The sequence below is a fragment of the Lonchura striata genome, chromosome 2, assembly GCF_050655825.1.
Source record: "Lonchura striata isolate lonStrDom1 chromosome 2, ASM5065582v1, whole genome shotgun sequence".
NCBI lineage: Eukaryota > Metazoa > Chordata > Aves > Passeriformes > Estrildidae > Lonchura > Lonchura striata.
This window is the reverse complement of record NC_140704.1, coordinates 20440206-20457532: the sequence shown is the minus strand read 5'-3', so window position 1 is coordinate 20457532 and position 17327 is coordinate 20440206. Positions and strand designations below refer to the sequence as shown.

Here is a 17327-nt window from a genome sequence, read left to right as displayed (position 1 = left end):
ATTTGATGAAAATACTCAGATAATTACATGCACTGAGAGTTCTTGTCACTGAGCCTGCATACATTCAATACACGTATTGAATGAAATACTCAAAAGAGTTCCCTCTTTTGAGTATTTCATTCAATGAATGCATTTTGACATGGATCTGGGTCTTCCTTTCTAATTTTTATCTTCCCCTAATTTTCATTTTGAAAATCCTTTCTCTGTGTTTTGAAACTTCCTGCATCTCTGTACTTTTTGTGTGTAATTATAAGACAAAACTTAGTGTTAACCAGTAATTTTGAAATGGCCAATGTAGTATACTGCCCAATAGTATTGTTTCTATACTCCTGTGCTAGCTCTACCAAGTTTCCCTCTTTTCATAAGAGAATTGCTTCATATTCAGTTAAAATGGAAAAAAATGATTTGAGGTCTAGATACCATCAGGCTAGTGCTGGGTTTTGGTATCTCTGGGGCTTCCCCACCTCACACATGCCTATGCTTTCTGCAGAAGGCTGTGGCCATCCCCCTCCAGAAATCACTGCACATACAACTTCTGTCTCTTGCAGACAAGACCTGGGCTAGTGCCAGAAGGGGGTTTGGAGGTAGCATAAGGTTATACTGAGGCGAGGTGGGGACACATACTGCCCCCCTCTGCAGGAGGCCAAGCCACATCTTCTCATGCTGTGGGATGAAAGGATAAAGGGTTCAAAGTGCAGCAGAAAAGGTGTGGGAGTTTCTCCACCAAAAGGCTGTTTCTGACAAGCTACCTGTACATTACTGCACTGTGGTGACCACTTTGCTTCCTAATCCTGAACTGGGGCAGAAGGAGGGAACCAGCTCTCCTGGTAAGCTTCAGGGCTGAGGAGCAATTCCCCATAACTTCCAGGAAAACAGCAACAGACCTAGCACACACATGTGAGCCTACACAACATGCACACATACATGCACAGAGCTACGTATGTCCAGGTAGCCCCAGAGACCTCCTCCTGCCTCTGTGCTGTGCTTTGCAACTCCCTCTGTCATACAAGGGCTGACTTTCCTGGGGCTGAGCTGCAAAGGCTTATTGCCATACAATGTGCCTGACCATTGGTTGTACGAGTTTTATGAACTTCATATTATTCCTCTGTAGGTGCTTGTGTGTGATACGTGAGTCTGTGTATCCAGAAGTAGGAATGCTTCCTACCTATCCACATTTTTTTTGTTAATCTCATTTGTCTTGTAGGATGATTGTGTCTTTTTGATGAAGAACCCTATTGAACAGGCAGGCAAATGGAAAGATGAAGGATGCAAAGCAAGTAAAAGTTACATCTGCCAAAAAAATTCTGGTGAGTTTTCTTTCACCACTTTCTAGTAGATTTGATTTATTGTTGTTATTCCAAACTGGTGCTAGAAGTGACTTTCCTGTAATTCTGCCCTAACCTAAATGAAATTAATGACAGTATTGCATGCATTTTAATAAGATGATCACACATTTCTTCGGAGAAAATATCTTAAATTTTTTCTATTTCAAAAACTAAACCAGTAAATAACAGGAACAACAAGAACAACAAAAACAATCTGTGCTATAGATTTACTACTTTTAGCAATCAAAGGTAGCTGAGTGCACTGTCTTTACATCTTCAAAACTGGAATTTTTAATAGTATACTAAAAACACTGCAAGTTCTTTCTTTTTTTAAAACTGGCCTGCTTGATTTCCTTTACATTTTTTCTCAGACAATTTCAGCAGCAGCATTCACATTCCTCTGCTTGCTCATGGTGTGTTTATCATACCCTGTTCCTTGTCAGAAAAACAACAAATGCCAATATATAATGGAAAAATGGAAGGAACAATTCCCTATAATGCCCTACATTGGTACAATATAATTTAGGTAGGTCTGTGCTTAAAAGCATATTTCTGGGCATGATACAGATACAGATGCTAAAAGGTCATTCTGACAAGTATTAGAAAATTTTGTCATAGTACATGAAAATGTGGCTTTTATCACTGCAGGGATTTTTGGACATATTTTAATTTGTTATTGCAGTTCCTCTTAATTACATGACAACTCCAGTATACTAGATCTTCTCTCAGTGTTATAAGTCTGAGCCAATATAAAGTTAGATTTTTGGTTGCTCTTTTGTTCGTTACAGACCCCAAACTGCTGCCCTCCCAACCCACAGTTCCAGAGTTTGGCTTTAACAATTATGGTGATGACCGCTATGAAGTCATCAACTACAAAATGAGCTGGGAAAAAGCAGAGAAGAACTGCAGGGACCAGTCTGCAGAACTGGCCAGTATCCTGGATCCTTATGTTGATTCTTTCCTGTGGTTACAAATATTGAAGCACAAGGAGCCTGTATGGATTGGCCTTAACAGCAACTTGGTGAGTCCACCAAATGTGTGTGACAGTCATAGCATTACCTTAGATGGGCTATTGGTCAGATCCATAGATGTGTGACAGGAACCAAAATCTTGCAGAGGTTCCTGACTTCCCTCCACTCAAGGGGATTTACACATTTAAATGTTTGTCCATAGTGTAAACAAGAGCTGCCACAGCCCACACCTCAAAGATCACCAAGGATGTAGCTGTAGCCCTGAGTGGCTTCAGTGGCAAAAGCGGCAATGAAGTTCTCACTTCCTCCTCCGTGGTCTACCACATGCTCTTGTGGTGGAGCAGTGCTGTTTCTGAAGGCACACTGTGTGTAATTGTAAGACAATTGTAAGAGCACACCAAAGAAAATAGGTTAAAAATAGTTCTTTGTGAGTTTAAATTTTTGTTTCAAGTCACAGCCCAGCAGTACAAGAGCTCGTGCTGGGCAGCAGTGGAAAGAGCAGGGCTGTGGTAATGGGGACTACTTAGGCTGGCTTTTGAAGCTGCAGCTGGTGCCTTGTGTAAAACTGCCAAAAACTCAGCTAAGAGTGGAAAGGTCTGAAATGGGAAGCATTAACAGAGGCATGAATAAAAGAACACGGATAAATAAAATGTAGCTGGATATTTTTGGAATTGAATCTGGGTAGAAATCAAGTGGAGAGAGGTAGAGCAAGAGATTGGTGAGAACAGGTCTGAGATAGGGCACAGGTGCTGAGGTGAGAGGAAATGAAGCGGCACCTCAGTGAGAGCACTGGGAAACTGGGATGAGACAGGAATCTGGAATGAAAGATGGCTAACGGACTGAAAGCAGACAGGAAAGGAAATTGCACAAAGGACAGGATGGGAGGAAGGATCTAGGCTGTGCAGGATGGGGTAACAGAAGCCATGGGTGTGACTAATGTGAGTCATCCTCTGCAAACACTGGTGAAATCCACTGACAAAATACACGCTTAGTTCATCTCTGGTAGCTGGCCTGTGCAAGACCCACAAATTTACCAAAAACCCAGTTAACATGGGTGGCAGAGCGCTGTGGTCCAGCCCCAAGGGAAGTCTCATCAGTTTTTCTCTCTCCAGTGAAACCTCAGATTTTCCTCTTTGCTTTCTAAATACCTAGAGAAGCCTGTGTTAGGGGAATAGTTTCTCTACAATCTTTATTTGATCTGTGTGTATATGTAGACTCATTTGATCAAATATTCATCTGTATATTCACATTTATTACTTCAATACCCTTTGCCTACTTAGGGCATGAGACAAATGGTGTGAATTGAATAATGTATGCTGCATGCTAAACATCTGTAGGACCACAGACCTACCTGCTATGGAGAGTGGGAGTATGGACCAGTCTCTTACATATTCATTACATAATCTTGTGCAAGAAACCATGATTCTCATTTTTTCCTAACTTTTGCATGCATTCAAGTGCAATCTTAATGTTCTTCCAATCTAATTCTTGTATGCAACATAATCATAACTGTGATTTGCTTTTAGACTGGTGGCCAATATGTATGGTCAGATAGAAGGAGGAGCAGGTATCTTAACTGGGGCAGTGGAGAACCAAACAAAAACAAAGCCTGTGTCTATTTAGACGTGGATGGGTTTTGGAAGACAGCATCTTGCAATGAAACATTTTTATCACTCTGTAAGCAATCCAATGGTAAGTTCCAAATTGGACAAATGTGACCTGGGAGGTTGGAATTTGAGTTAATGTCTTCGTTTGAATTTAGTTTTTCTGCATATGCAAAGATTGTCATAGACAATGTATGCCTTGTGATAAACTCTTACTTCTTTTAAGGAGTAGATCCAGTCTGATCCTGTCTGTCTTGTGTGATTTCCAGACACTTTATTTCACAGGCCAGTCAACACATGCACATCATAAAGACATTTGCAACATTTCATGCCACATACCATGGTGGTTTTTTGCATCCATGTTTATCAAGAACTACAGAGTCAATCAACTTAACCTAACTATAAATATATTAATGATATGCATTCACATTTAAAAGTATGTTTTGAAATATTGTGAGTTAAGAAACTTCTATCAGTGTAGGAGCCAAATCAATTAGTTTGTTGCCTCTGCCAACATACTTTAGTGCTCAAATAGTTCATGCAATTTTCAATCATGTTTCAAATTATATAAGAAATTCATAATTTCTGCACCATAATTTACAGCAAATTTTATATTAATTTAAGCTCTGTTTTGGCTTTAATCAGGTGATGCAATAGGCTATAAATTCTACTTTTATGTTGATTAGGATGTACAAGGGCAGGTACAGACAACTTCTCTGACTTTTCTAGAAACTAGCTAGACACAAGCCACAGAGTTAAGTGTGCTGACTCATTCCTCATTCTGTTTCACAAATTTTAGGTAAAATTGCTGTGTTGAAGACAATTGCAATTAGACTGGTGTAAGACTCCTTTAGCAGACTGGGGAACCAACTCCAACCAGGATAGTTTATTACTAGTTTGTCAAGCTTAATTCAATACTTTATAATTAGTTGTCCATGGGATATTCCTTTTCCTGGAATAAATGTCATATTTGTAGGGTTGATGTGTGGTTCAGGAGTACATATTTCCCTCAGATTTTAAAACTCCACTGAAACATGTGTGTCTTCTTAATAGAGTTAATCCCTAGTGAACCACCACAGCTTCCTGGGAAGTGTCCTGAACCGAAACGTGGCAGATCTTGGATTCCCTTCCGTGGGCACTGTTACTATGTTCACACCACTTCTGAGGAAAGTTGGCCTGATGCTTCCATGATGTGTATTCAAATGGGTAAGTGCCCTTTTTTTATTAGGATAGTTTACAGGTTGTTTGTGTGTTTGGTTTTTTAATCCAGAACCAAAATGATAATACTTAATGTGTGTATCAATTATAAGCTACACCTTATTTAAAGTTATTTTCAAGCATTTTTACTGTATGTCAATGCTGATCATGAAGCATGTAATGATTTTTTACTGAGATAATTAATTTATAACAAAAAATCTTACTGAAATTTTATGTAATCTTTGATATTTTTAGGTGCCTCTCTGGTTTCCATAGAAGATTCAGCTGAAATGAATTTTCTCTTACTTTACCTGTCTCCACTTGCAAGTGACTTCAGAAAGTTTTGGATAGGATTGTTCAAAAATATTGATGGTAATTGCTTCACAATGCATAATGAGATGAAAATAGACACTAAGTAAACAGAGTGAATACTGAGCACTACTAACACACTAAATAATAATACAAATATGCTAAATATTTAATAAATAATCAATGAAAAAACATATAAACATTCAATAGCTTTTCTGCTAAAATATGTAAAGGATAAACTACCAAGAGGTCTATGCTTTCTGTATCTTGGTTGCAATTAGAGTATATTTGCCTGTAAATGGTTCTAGCTTAGCACTGCAGTAGTTGACTAAAAATGCTTCCTATTGCCTTTATAAACTCAAATTACTTGACATTTAACCATTGTAGTATTTGAAGCAAAATGTTTTCTTGTCATTAAATGCTGAGTTAAATTAAATTAAAATTTATTTCTAGACAGTACAGGGCATAGAATCTCATATAAGCTGCCTAGAAAAATTTATTAATTTAAATTTCAGCATTTTTCCCCATAAATTTTGGGTGGAACCTTTAATTTTAATCCAAATATATTTAATGTGGTTGTTTTGGGTTTTTTTTAAACTGTTGTAACTGCAAATTTGATACTGTATTCTATATCATCATAATTCTGAACCCAGTTTTTCTTGGCAGACTTTGAGGGTAAGCCTCCAGGCTGAGTCTAGACTGGGCTCCAACTTCTGCTCAAGTCTGTGTCTCTCACCAGCAGGAATGGTGGACCAGGTTGATCTGTTCTAGCTGAAAATGAGCACTACCAAAGCAGTGACCTGTTCCTGACCTGTCCCCTGCAGTGCCACAGTGCTCCACGTTGTGCAAACAGGGGCAGGAGGGAGGTGCAGCTGCAGGGGAGGGACAGAGGAAGTGCCACTGAGGCAGCAGGATATACCAGGATATACCAGGATATACTGCCACAAAAGCACACCCAGAGGGAGAGAATATAGCTACTTTCCTACTTGATGGGAGATGCTTGACAGTCAGCAGATGAGATGATTAAAGAGAGAGCTAATTCAATTTGCAAAGATAATTAATTAATCCAGCTATAATAAAGTAGTTATTCACTGCTCTTGAATATACACATAAAGAAAATCTCCTGAACGTGCTATATGCTTGCACTGCTGATACTGGCTTGTACAGCTGCTCTGCTTTTCTTAGGGTCCCCAGTCCTGGGTGCAGGCTTCAGCTAAAGGACCCTGGGAAGCTGGACAGGTCCTCCTTACATCAGGGACAGCTGTGAATGCTAATGAAGCTAACTTTTTGAGCATTTGCATTTGATACACTCCCACCTGAAAAGCTCTGGCTATTAAAAGAATGAGAAATAAGTTCTCTAGAGAGAGAAACAGGAGCTCTGTGATACCAGTTCAATCAAATAAAAAATCCCAGATCTGATCTGATATGTCATTGTGATCAGTAGACTAGAAGTTATTCTCCACTTCATTCACTCACTAGGTAATAAATTTGATTTTAGGAGAATGGATCTGGATGGACAGAAGTGCGGTAGAATATGTCAACTGGGAGAAAGGAGAGCCTACAGTACTTTTTGATGAGCACTGTGTTGACATGGACGTCTCAAGCGGAACCTGGAGGACTTATTACTGCTCTGTTGACCAGAATTTTATTTGCAAAATCCCTAAAAGTAGGTTCTGAATTTCTGTGCACTGAGTTATTTTCAAAGAAGTGGTTGATACACACAAGGCCATCAGTGTTTAGGCACTGGGTATACTTTATACATTGATGCTGATGCACACTGAATCAAAGCCAAGAGTAATTTCTGTTAAAAATTGTGAGAAATGTTGGACAATAATATGAGTCACTGTTCCCTTCTATCAGTTTAAAAGCATTGACTTCTGGACATTTACTGGTAGGGAAGGACTTATCTGTTGAGAGTGCAGAGGAGATTAATGGATGTTATGGTTAGAGTGCAAGGAGCAGTAGATGATTAAACTGGAGAGTGCTGAGAAGAAAGGCAGATACTCTCCTGATAGGTAAGCTGAGGGGAAGCAGTGCAAAGTCACCGAGCTCCTGCAGAGAGAAGGTAGGTGCTACTAGTGGGGACAGTACCACCATGGTGAAGCAGCTGGAATTTACTGGATGAGCAAGGAGAAAGCATCAGAGGGTGGGCAGTGGGGCCCAGTTAATTTCTCTGCTGACAGAGGAGCAGTGAGATGTATTAGGACAACCAAACAGCATAGTATGCTTCATTTTGTAATGGCTACTTGTGGCCCTGTGATGTTTTAGATGACAACTGATGAGGAATCTGAGCGTCACAGGCTGGGGTGAGTCCTGCTTGTGTGCACAGCAGTACTGCATAAAACATGAGGGACATAAATCTGCACACATGCAGCTGTCGTGGGGCATTGTATGTGCACAGACCCAGCTGTGTTTGCACACAACAGCTGAGAGACAGTTTGGAATAGGTCACATTTGCCACTGGCAAACAGATCCAGCACACCAATGTAATTGATGTAGTGGGGAGCCAATTCTACCTGTGGATCTTTGCATGTTGATGGGTTGGCAATGGAGTCATCCGTGAACTTTTTAGGGCTCAGCCACTCAGTCCAGCAAACAATTACCTGAATCATACCCTCCAAGCAATGGAGGGAGGAAAATGAATCTGCCTAAAAATACAGCTAAAATGCTAAACACAGCTGTGCTTTTCATTTTTTGCAAGTGTAAAAAATTGAATTCTTTAGTGTGAAGTGTTAACCTTTACACTGTAAAAACTTTGAACACAATCTACCTCGTATAAAAAATGTTCAAAGTAATGAATAGTGAGATGAGAGTTAGTGTTGAGGTTTTCTTCTTTTACAAGTGTTTTTAGCAAGTATATTTCATGGATTTGGCATCATTTGTCAAAACATATTTTCATATATTTTTCATGTACACATACTTTGTTCAGCTTTGGGGCCTCCAGCACAAGAAAAAATGGGTTATTTTTAAACTATTTGAAATAAACTACTTTTAAAATAGCCTACTCAGCTTGGTTCAGAGAAGGACTTTGGAGATGGTTTGAGGGCTAGTCCACCTCCTATATGAACATAGGCTGGGAGAGCTGGGATTGTTCAGTCTGGAGTAGAGAAGAGTCCAGGAAGATCTTATAGCACTTTCCAGTTCCTAATGGGGCCCCACAAGTGAGCTGGAGAGGGACTTCTTTCAAGAGCATATAGTGACAAGGGACTTTGAAACAAAAATGAGTAGGTTTACACTATATATTAGGAGGAAATTCTTTAATGTGAAGGTGGGGAGCAACTGGAACAGGTTGTCCAGAGAAGTTGCGAATACCCAGCCCTAGAAATGTTCAAGGCCAGGTTGGATAGGGGCTTTTGAGAAACTTGGTCTCTGGAAGGTGTCCGTGTCCAGGGCAGGAGGGTTGGAACTCAATGTTCTTTAAAGCTCTTTCCAACCCAAACCATTCTATGATTATTTAAAATTGGTTTTGAACACAAAGTAATAATTATGTATGCAGTGTTTATTTCATTGAACTGTTGCTTTCAAACTGTGTAATATGCATATTTTTTAATTTTGAAGTTGCTGAAGTTGAGCCAACCCATGATTCACCTATCAATAATGGTAAGTTAGTTTCTTGTAAGCCAAATAAACAGAAATTTCAATGGGTTGTAGGCATTCATTATTTACAAATGGAATTTCCTCCAGAAAATTTCATTTAAATACCCATTTAACTGTCATGATTATTTTTATTTCAAATCTCTTCAAAATGAGAACACTTCTCCTAAACAGAATGTTTCATTTTCCTTACAAATTGTATATGTAGTACAACATAATGTTCCTTAGAAGAGATTGAGCTAAATTTTGCATTATTTGGCTGGAACACACATCAATTTTAACTGCTATTATGATTATTCTGCGCTTTTGTTTTAACTCAGTTGCTTGCTTAGGGAGATATTTGTTGTAAGCAACAGCAGTCTCTGGGCATTTGTAGCAATTGTTCTGCTTTGTCTTCTACAGCATCAAGAAACAATCCTGCTGCTCCATCATCAAGTGGTTTAGGTGGGATGATTTTTGTACTGGTCTTCCTTCTGCTAGCTGGCACTGGCCTCACGTTGTATTGTTTCTATAAAAGAAGACGTGATCGACAAATGTTTACAGCTGGGTTTGACAATGCCATATACCGTGGTGACCTTGGAACACATGAATCAAATTGTCTTGTGACCAATATTGAAGAAAATGAGTAGGCAACAATTTAATAGGCTGGGTAATCTTGGGCTTGGTTTTGAAAAGAATTAAAGTGTTGGCATACAAGAATTCTTAAGGAAAGCAATTTTCTCCTGTGGAAATTCTATTTAATTTTGCATGGGGTGCTTCTTGCTTTCTCTACTAGCAGGACCAAGCAAACTTGTAAGGCAGATGCAGAGATCTGCTCACAGACTTTAGTACCTGGGAGGGTTGTTGAGCTTTCACATGGACCTGGAGCTATGTTGTGTCAGCCAACACTCAGGCAGCTTCAGCTACTGTGCACGTCCAGCATCATCTTTAGGCACAAGAACTGTGTTCACCATATTCAGTTGTGAGAATATGGTCCTTAGCATGTTCCAAAAAGGTATATCCAGTCCTGTAAGTACTCTGAAAGTGCCCTGTTGATGTCCAGCACTGACTGGCAGAATTGGACAGGATGTCCAATGTCCATGGTTCAGATTCCTGTTTGAGGCAAGACCAGGTCCTAGCCTCAGCCAGGCAACCTGCTCCAGTGCTGTGGGTCCACGTCTTCTCTTTGCTACTGAGGTACCACAGAAACTCTTTGTGTTGGCCATAATACCAGAATTAATATAATTTCCTCCTCTGTTTATGATTGATGAAAAGCAAAGTATAAATTGTATTTCTTCTGCTGTAGCTCTGTAACATATGCATTGAACGATTGACTATGATGAGAGGTGGGAATGTATTGTAAATATAGTGGTTTATCATAAACAGTCAAGTGATTTAAACAATCAGGTAGGGATCTCAAAGGATGCTGCAAAAGGGCAGGAAGGAGTTCACAGAAGAACTTCACACCTAAACATTTATATAAAAAGTATTCTTGATATCTCCAATGCCAGTGTAGATTTAATGAAGTTTTAGGCCATTTTGTCAAAGCCTAATGAAACTTACCATTAGAAAGTCTTTTCTAATTTCTAACCAAATTCTCCCTGTCCAAGTCTGTTTTAAACCTTTGAGTCTCATTCTAGATTTCCATCATGATGGAGCTGATGTCATTGCATCTCTTACTGGTCTACTAGTACAGTCTCAGGCTACATAAACCCTAAAATAGGCTCACATGCAGGTGTTTTTCATTTTCACTTTCCAGGTGTCTTCTATGCCAAATGCAAACAATCAAATGGCTCCAAGCTCTTAGTGCAGTGGATGTCCTTATTTAATTTGATACTTTTTGATATTTTAATCCTTTGACAGGTTTTAATTGTGTTTAAGTTAAATATTTTGTGTGTGTATGAAATACATGTAAATAAGTTTTTATTCTGCATTGGTTCACTAAATGGGAATTAAAAGGCTGATTCTAAGTAAAAATGTGTGTTTCTTCCTAAACAGAAAATTTATAACAGTAAAAAGAGAAAGGAGGGATGGGGCTCTTAAATTTTTATACACAAATGAGCATCTACTTTTCCTAGTCTAGAATGTTCTTAAATGTTCTTTACCAATCTATGAAACTATGTCTCATTGCTTCTTTATCTATAACATTTGAAGGTTTTACTTGTCTAATGAAAGCATTATAATGCAAGACTACTTATGTGCTGTTCTGCAATAGTAGTTTCTGATTTTATATATTGATAGCTCTTTCACAGCTCCTCTCAATATTTGTTGATAGCAACACTAGCTCTTCCTTTTGCATCTCACTAGCTACGGCTTCCAGGTCTCTCCTGCCTTCTGATGTTCCCTGTGCTGTGGTATGTAGGTCCTTCTGACAGTGCACTGCACCAGTAGGTAAGGTATTTCAGCTGAGATCCTCACAGCACTGAGCTGAAAAAAGATTTAATCTGCTCTTGTAACACCTTTCATAAAGGAACCTTCTCTCTGGCTCGTCTGAATTGGTTCCACAGGATGCATAATTTTGGATAAAGAAGTGGCTACCAGAAAATAATAGGCCAAACGCAGGAAATATGCCTAATGAGAAGTTAATTAGTGAAAGTTCCAAGGACTGATAAGCCTTAGCAGTCCTGTTGCGTTTGTGAGAACTGAACCCAGAGTTCACCAGGTCTGTGCAGAGTTTCTACCCACAAGCATCAGCAAAGAGAGGACTGTGTATCTTGGACCGTAATGGGACAGCAGTGGCTGGTGCCTGGTGATGAAAAGTAAGACCTTTGAGGAACTTTCCAGACATGTCCTGAGAATTCTCTGGAGTGCCAATATGGTTCTTTGAAACGGAGTATACAGCTGGGATTAGTTTCAGAATATTGGTCCAAACAATATTGATCATTGGCTGTGAGTGATCTTTGTGAGTGAAGAAGTGAATGTGCTGTGTGAATACTTGCTTGTTATTAGAGGAGCTTCATTCTATTAATAATAACACCTTGTTAGAGAAAAAAAAAATTGTTTTAAGAAATGCAGTTTATGATCTGCATTTCTTCCCTATCAATGAAGCATGAATTTATAAGAAACTTTAGTTTCCATGCATCCTAATTTGATGGATTTTCTTCTCAAACTTCACGGTTACATGGTTTTTTATTCCAAATTAGTCTCTTGCAGCTAGATTTCTGAAGGAAAGCTTCCATTGCCAGCATTTCCTACCAAATCCTAGCTAATAGACCAACTCCAAGAATGCTCATCAGATAAGACAGGTACAGTACCCAGTTTAAAGACTACTCATGTGGAGGGAATAGGAAAGAGATACTTATCAAATGCTTGGACATAGAATTTAGTGGTAAAAGCAATCTTTCTACTAGGCCTAGGAACCTTTTTTGGCATTATACTGTTGTAAACAGAAATGTGGGAAACACAATTTGTCAACTTGTCCTGCTTCCACCCAGATTCTGGATTTGGTCTTACATGCAACAAAATAGCATTTTTAAATGTTTCTCCAAAGGTGGTGACACCTACTTTCTCAGTTGCTTGCCCTTGCTTTCTCTACATTAGGATGGTATTTCAGAGACAATGTCTTACCTTTTCTCACTATTTTCATTATGTCCCTAGCCTATAAAATGGATGAAAAAGTAATTGGTTCTCTACTTGAACTTATTATAATGTAAGAAGAAGTAACTGCCTTTAAGGAAGTAAAAGCTGTGGAAAAATTCACAAATATAACTTTCTCTAAGATTGGACAGTGATAGAACCATGGCAGACACATATACAAAGAATGGAACAAACAAAATAATACCAGTTTATAGAGGCTAATATCAGTATCAGTACGTATTAAATTTAGGCCCCTTGCTAAATATGAGCCTAAAAAGAAACTGTTGAACTACAAGTCTTTACTTTTGTAATTTAATTTTCTGAAACAAGGGGACTGAAAAAGGAAGTGAAGAGTAATTTGGAGCAAAATGTAAGGAAGTTCTATAAATACAAAGAGAATAGATAGATAGTTGTGAAATGAGCTAGTGCCTTCAGGCCAGATTCCAATGAGCAAGAGCCAGATTTTCCGGGGTCAATAGGAAAGGTGTAAACTGCTCCATAAGCATAACATGGTCCTGATGTTGCTGTATCCGGACAGAGGAAGAGCCAGCGTTCGTTTTGTCTCTTTTCAGCTGTGTCCTTATCTAACATACCCAGCTTTCTGGGCACAAGTTTTTGCTGTGCACAACTGTTCACTGTCTGTTATATAATCTTTTGAAGGATTTGGTTAGTGTTTTAAGGACGTGGTTAGTGGTTCTAGTTCCTCTGTGGAAATATTTGCTCTCATTTCTGGAGAATGCATACAGTGCAACCATTATACTGGTTTTTTGGCCAGAATATAGATCTAGACATCTAGGTGAAATCCATCTCACCTACTTTTAGAACTGACTGACATAATTTTGCTTTATAGTTGATAATCAGGAATATATGTGGAGGACTTGCAGTTTTTTTCTCGCGCACCAGAAGAGGCAAATGATGACAAAGAGTTTCTAGACATAGGAGGGAATAATATTCATATTCAATATTCATTCAAATAAGGATTTGTGCAGTGAGAAACATTGACTGAGGTTGGTAAGAGGATGGCAAAAAAAGATATGATGCAAAGTGTCCAAACAAAAGAGATTGAAGTGAAACGTCTAAGTAGAAATGAAGGAGTTTGAATTGAGCCAGAAGTCCTGACCATTCGTAGGAAAGACAGACTAGGCTGAGCATGGTAAAGCAGAGGTCTGGGAAATGCAGATGCTGCAGGGAAAAGTGCAGGAGGATAGGACTGGTTGTGGGGAAGGAATAGACAGTTGAATATACTTTGCATATGAGAATTGAGAGAAAAAAGCTGATGTGCCCAAAGTGAACTGTTGCCTCAGGAGCACTGTTCAGACCAGGAAAGAGAGTGTGTGTGGATGGGGAAGGGCTGGAGAGTGTATGTTTGCTCCTATTTGCCTGGGTATTCTTGTGTTCTTTGGAAAGGCCACAGCTAAGGATGAAGGCAGGATGCCTCTCCACCTTGCCCTGGCTCCTGATGTCTTTCACAGGGCAGAACCATCTAGAAAAATGAGGAGATGGTTTCTTTCTTGAGAGTGGTGAGTGTACAAAGGATGTGGCTGATGCTTCAGAGCACTGTGCTAGAGTGCAGAGGATGGGAGGGAAGCTGGGGTTTTCCTAAGAGGAACAGAAAGTGAACCTGTGGGGAAGCCTCTAGGGCAATGGAAAGGAAGAGGGTTTTGCTAGAGTACTACAGAGGAACTGCATGGGTTGTTTTGCAACCCAAGAAGCCACTGAGAGAAAGCTTACAGCAAGCACTTTCTCTGCAAAGGTACTGTGGAAAGTAGAGACATTTGTTTTTAAACAACTTGTTAGAAGCAAACACCCCCTGGTGTTCATTCCCTCTGCAACATGTTCAGTTTGAATAAAAGGTGCTGATATTTCAACCTGCTGGATCTGTCCCCATTGGGGCTGACTCTCAGTGGGTGCTGGGAAGTGAGAACAAAAGGCAAAAGAAAAGGTATATTGGCCTGTAATTAGTATAGAGAGTAAGTGGTGTGAACAATCTGTCAAAGGGCAAATGGAATAGTAAAAATGGGGCTTGATTACATATTTCCCATCTGCCCAAGGATTTATTCTCCACCCCATGTTTCAAGAAAATATTTTTTTTAATTCTAGGCAGTGGGAATAGTACAGAACAGAACTTTTCTCCTAGTAATAGTGTTTTTATTTCAGAGGTACCACACAAGATGGTCGTGCTTATCAGGCTGCTTATGAAAGTAAGCTTCTGTCAAAGGCACTGTTTGCTGTGTACATTGGCTTAACCATGCATTAAAAAGTGCATAAAATTTAGGGTCTATTCAGAGTTAAATCTGTTTGCAACAAAATTTTGACAGGAAGTAGGAAATTAGAAATGGGCAATCTCCATATGTTGCAAGGATAACAAAAGTCTGGAAAAGAAGAAGCAATTTATCATCTTGACTGTTTATTTGCCAAAGCAGGTTCATTTAGTTCATACAACAGTGAAATTGTTATTCTTAGTTGGTTTACAAATGAAAGGGAATTGATTATACCACAAAGAAAAGGCTACATTATAATTACTTCACTGAATATGTGATATTCAATTATACAGAAACATAGCATAGTGACACAGATTGGGAAGGGATTTTATAGAACTAAAGAAGCAAGATAAAAAGGAAGGAAATCCTTAAATTTTGCTTGAAAGCCATTTGCATTCACCTAAAGAATCACAAGAGAAAACCACAGCCTATGTATTTTCTTCCTTTAACAATTTCCCATTGCTTCTTGTGCACTTTTATAAGTTGACTAAAACTGCATTGGCTACTACAATAATTTTAATTCCAGAAGTTTAGTATTTTCTTATAACTCCAATTATTCATAAGTTGTTTTTTCTCTCAATTATTCATATGGTGTTTGATAGTTAAGACAACTAAAGTGTCATTCAGAGTGAATTTCATAAATGGTTTCTGCCTGTTCTCACATTTAGTGTGTTCAACATAACATGACACACTACTCCTGTTCTCATGCCAACACAGCTTGACTCATTGTTTTTCAACTGATGACTTCTAAAAGAAACAGCTCTGAAGAACAATCCGCTATTTTTCTGTAAATAGCCTAGTGGTAGACTATTATAATTTGGTTCAGAGGAATAAAATGTAGATTCACTCTTTTCCATGGAGAGCAATAGTAGCTCTGTGTGTGTATTTTTTCCTATTACTTTCATTAAAATAAATTTTATCTGATCAGTCTTTCCTTACTTCATATTTAATTTCTCAAGCCAGTTACTGTATATTCTTATGAAGTTCATTCTGTATTTTAGTCTTTGGATGCTTCCTCCTGCCACTCTGTGCCCCACTATTTGGACTTTATTACAAAGTGTACGTGCCCAGAAACTGCAGGACTGGACATCTTCTAAACAGTGGTGAAAATAGTCAACATATGTTGTCATATGAAAAAATGCCTGAAATGAAAAGCCACATTCATGCTGGTGTGACTATTAAGTAAACTTACTGATAAAGAGTAAGAATGAGTAAGCCTATTTTGTGAATTAGTCTGTAGACAACATGACCTAAAGGTCCTGTATCACTGGTAATGCTTTAGGAGAAGTCCTGCAATTGCTGAAATAGGGATGGAGATGGTAGTGAAAGAAAGGAATTCCTTACTCTATGCTTTCAAATATTCTCCTGATTTTTACTGTGTTCAGGGGAAGCTGTCTGTCTGCTCTTCATTAGGGAGTGAGTGATTTTGCTGTAGCTCTGAGATACCCATGAGATCAGCCATAGACATTTCCAGCCTCTCCAGAGGCATGGAAGGTGCAGGGACAGCACAAAAGGATCTCTGGCACCTTTCTTGCCCTTTGAAGCAGGTGAGCCTGGGCACAAGGCTTTGTTTGCAGACAGGAGTGAAGTGATCCCAGGCCAGCTTGGGTCAATGGCTCTTGGCTCCAGCTCAAGTAGCTTCCCTGAAATGCTGCTGCACTTTAGAGATGCAGAATCTTTTATTTACCACTGAGTGGAGTCCTTAACAAGACTACAGATGTGCAAGTCTGGATTCCCCAATTGCTGTGTGACATTTTGCTCAGAGCAGCTTGGCTTGGAAGCTGTGCCTGGTGTCACAGAGACAGATTGCTCAGATATGGATTGCCTAGGGCTAGGCTTGTCATTAGGGTACCACAAATAAAGGGTTATCTTTTCCACCATTGTCATCAAATAGTGTCCACCATTTCAATCAAGTATTCAATACAGATTTTTGTTTTGTTTGTTTAACAACTGAAAGAGATGCTTATAAAAACAATATAATTTTCAAAAATTGTGTATCTTTACTCATTATAGCTCACTGGCCCTTTATTTGGACAATGCCTTATATCAAATACTCACCCTGAGTCTCTTCATGTGGCTGCATTTGCTACATTAACCCACTTGGAAAGCTGGGTTGACACTCCCATATGTTCAAATCCCATGGTCAAGTAGATGAGTGTTTCCAGTAGGTAGTAAAAGCTGCATTCCAAATCAAGGTCCAAACCAGATGTGAGCTTTCAAGAAATTGATGTCTCGGTTCTTCCAGAAATTAATTATATTGCAAGTGTGAAATAAAACCACAAAAATCAAACAATCCAAAGAAATCAATTGTGAAAACAAGGAAATAGGAGCTAAAAGCAGCTGTTTTCCTCATCCTCATATTTCTGAGTGGCTGTGGGTACCTGTTTGTCATTCTTCAGTCATTTATATTGTCTTCCAGTATCAGATTCTCTTCCAGGACTTCTATCTGCCTCTCAGTACTCTGCTTCCTATTAGTACCTTTACCCTGCAATTGCCTGTTTTCCTCAATCT

At 39.0% G+C, this 17327-nt stretch overlaps 1 protein-coding gene across 1 annotated transcript in view; it reads left to right on the top strand.

The window, feature by feature from the left end:
- Positions 1-10956, top strand: part of LOC110476205 (macrophage mannose receptor 1-like) — a 32097-nt gene extending 21141 nt beyond the window's left edge. Inside the window, exons 23-30 of the mRNA XM_021540979.4 lie at positions 1205-1307; positions 2114-2346; positions 3823-3988; positions 4954-5106; positions 5353-5469; positions 6905-7072; positions 8965-9006; positions 9403-10956. Coding sequence (XP_021396654.2) covers positions 1205-1307; positions 2114-2346; positions 3823-3988; positions 4954-5106; positions 5353-5469; positions 6905-7072; positions 8965-9006; positions 9403-9629 — 1209 coding nt within the window. The 3' untranslated portion in view covers positions 9630-10956. The remainder of the gene's footprint in view (positions 1-1204; positions 1308-2113; positions 2347-3822; positions 3989-4953; positions 5107-5352; positions 5470-6904; positions 7073-8964; positions 9007-9402) is intronic.
- Positions 10957-17327: the final 6371 nt, after the last annotated feature.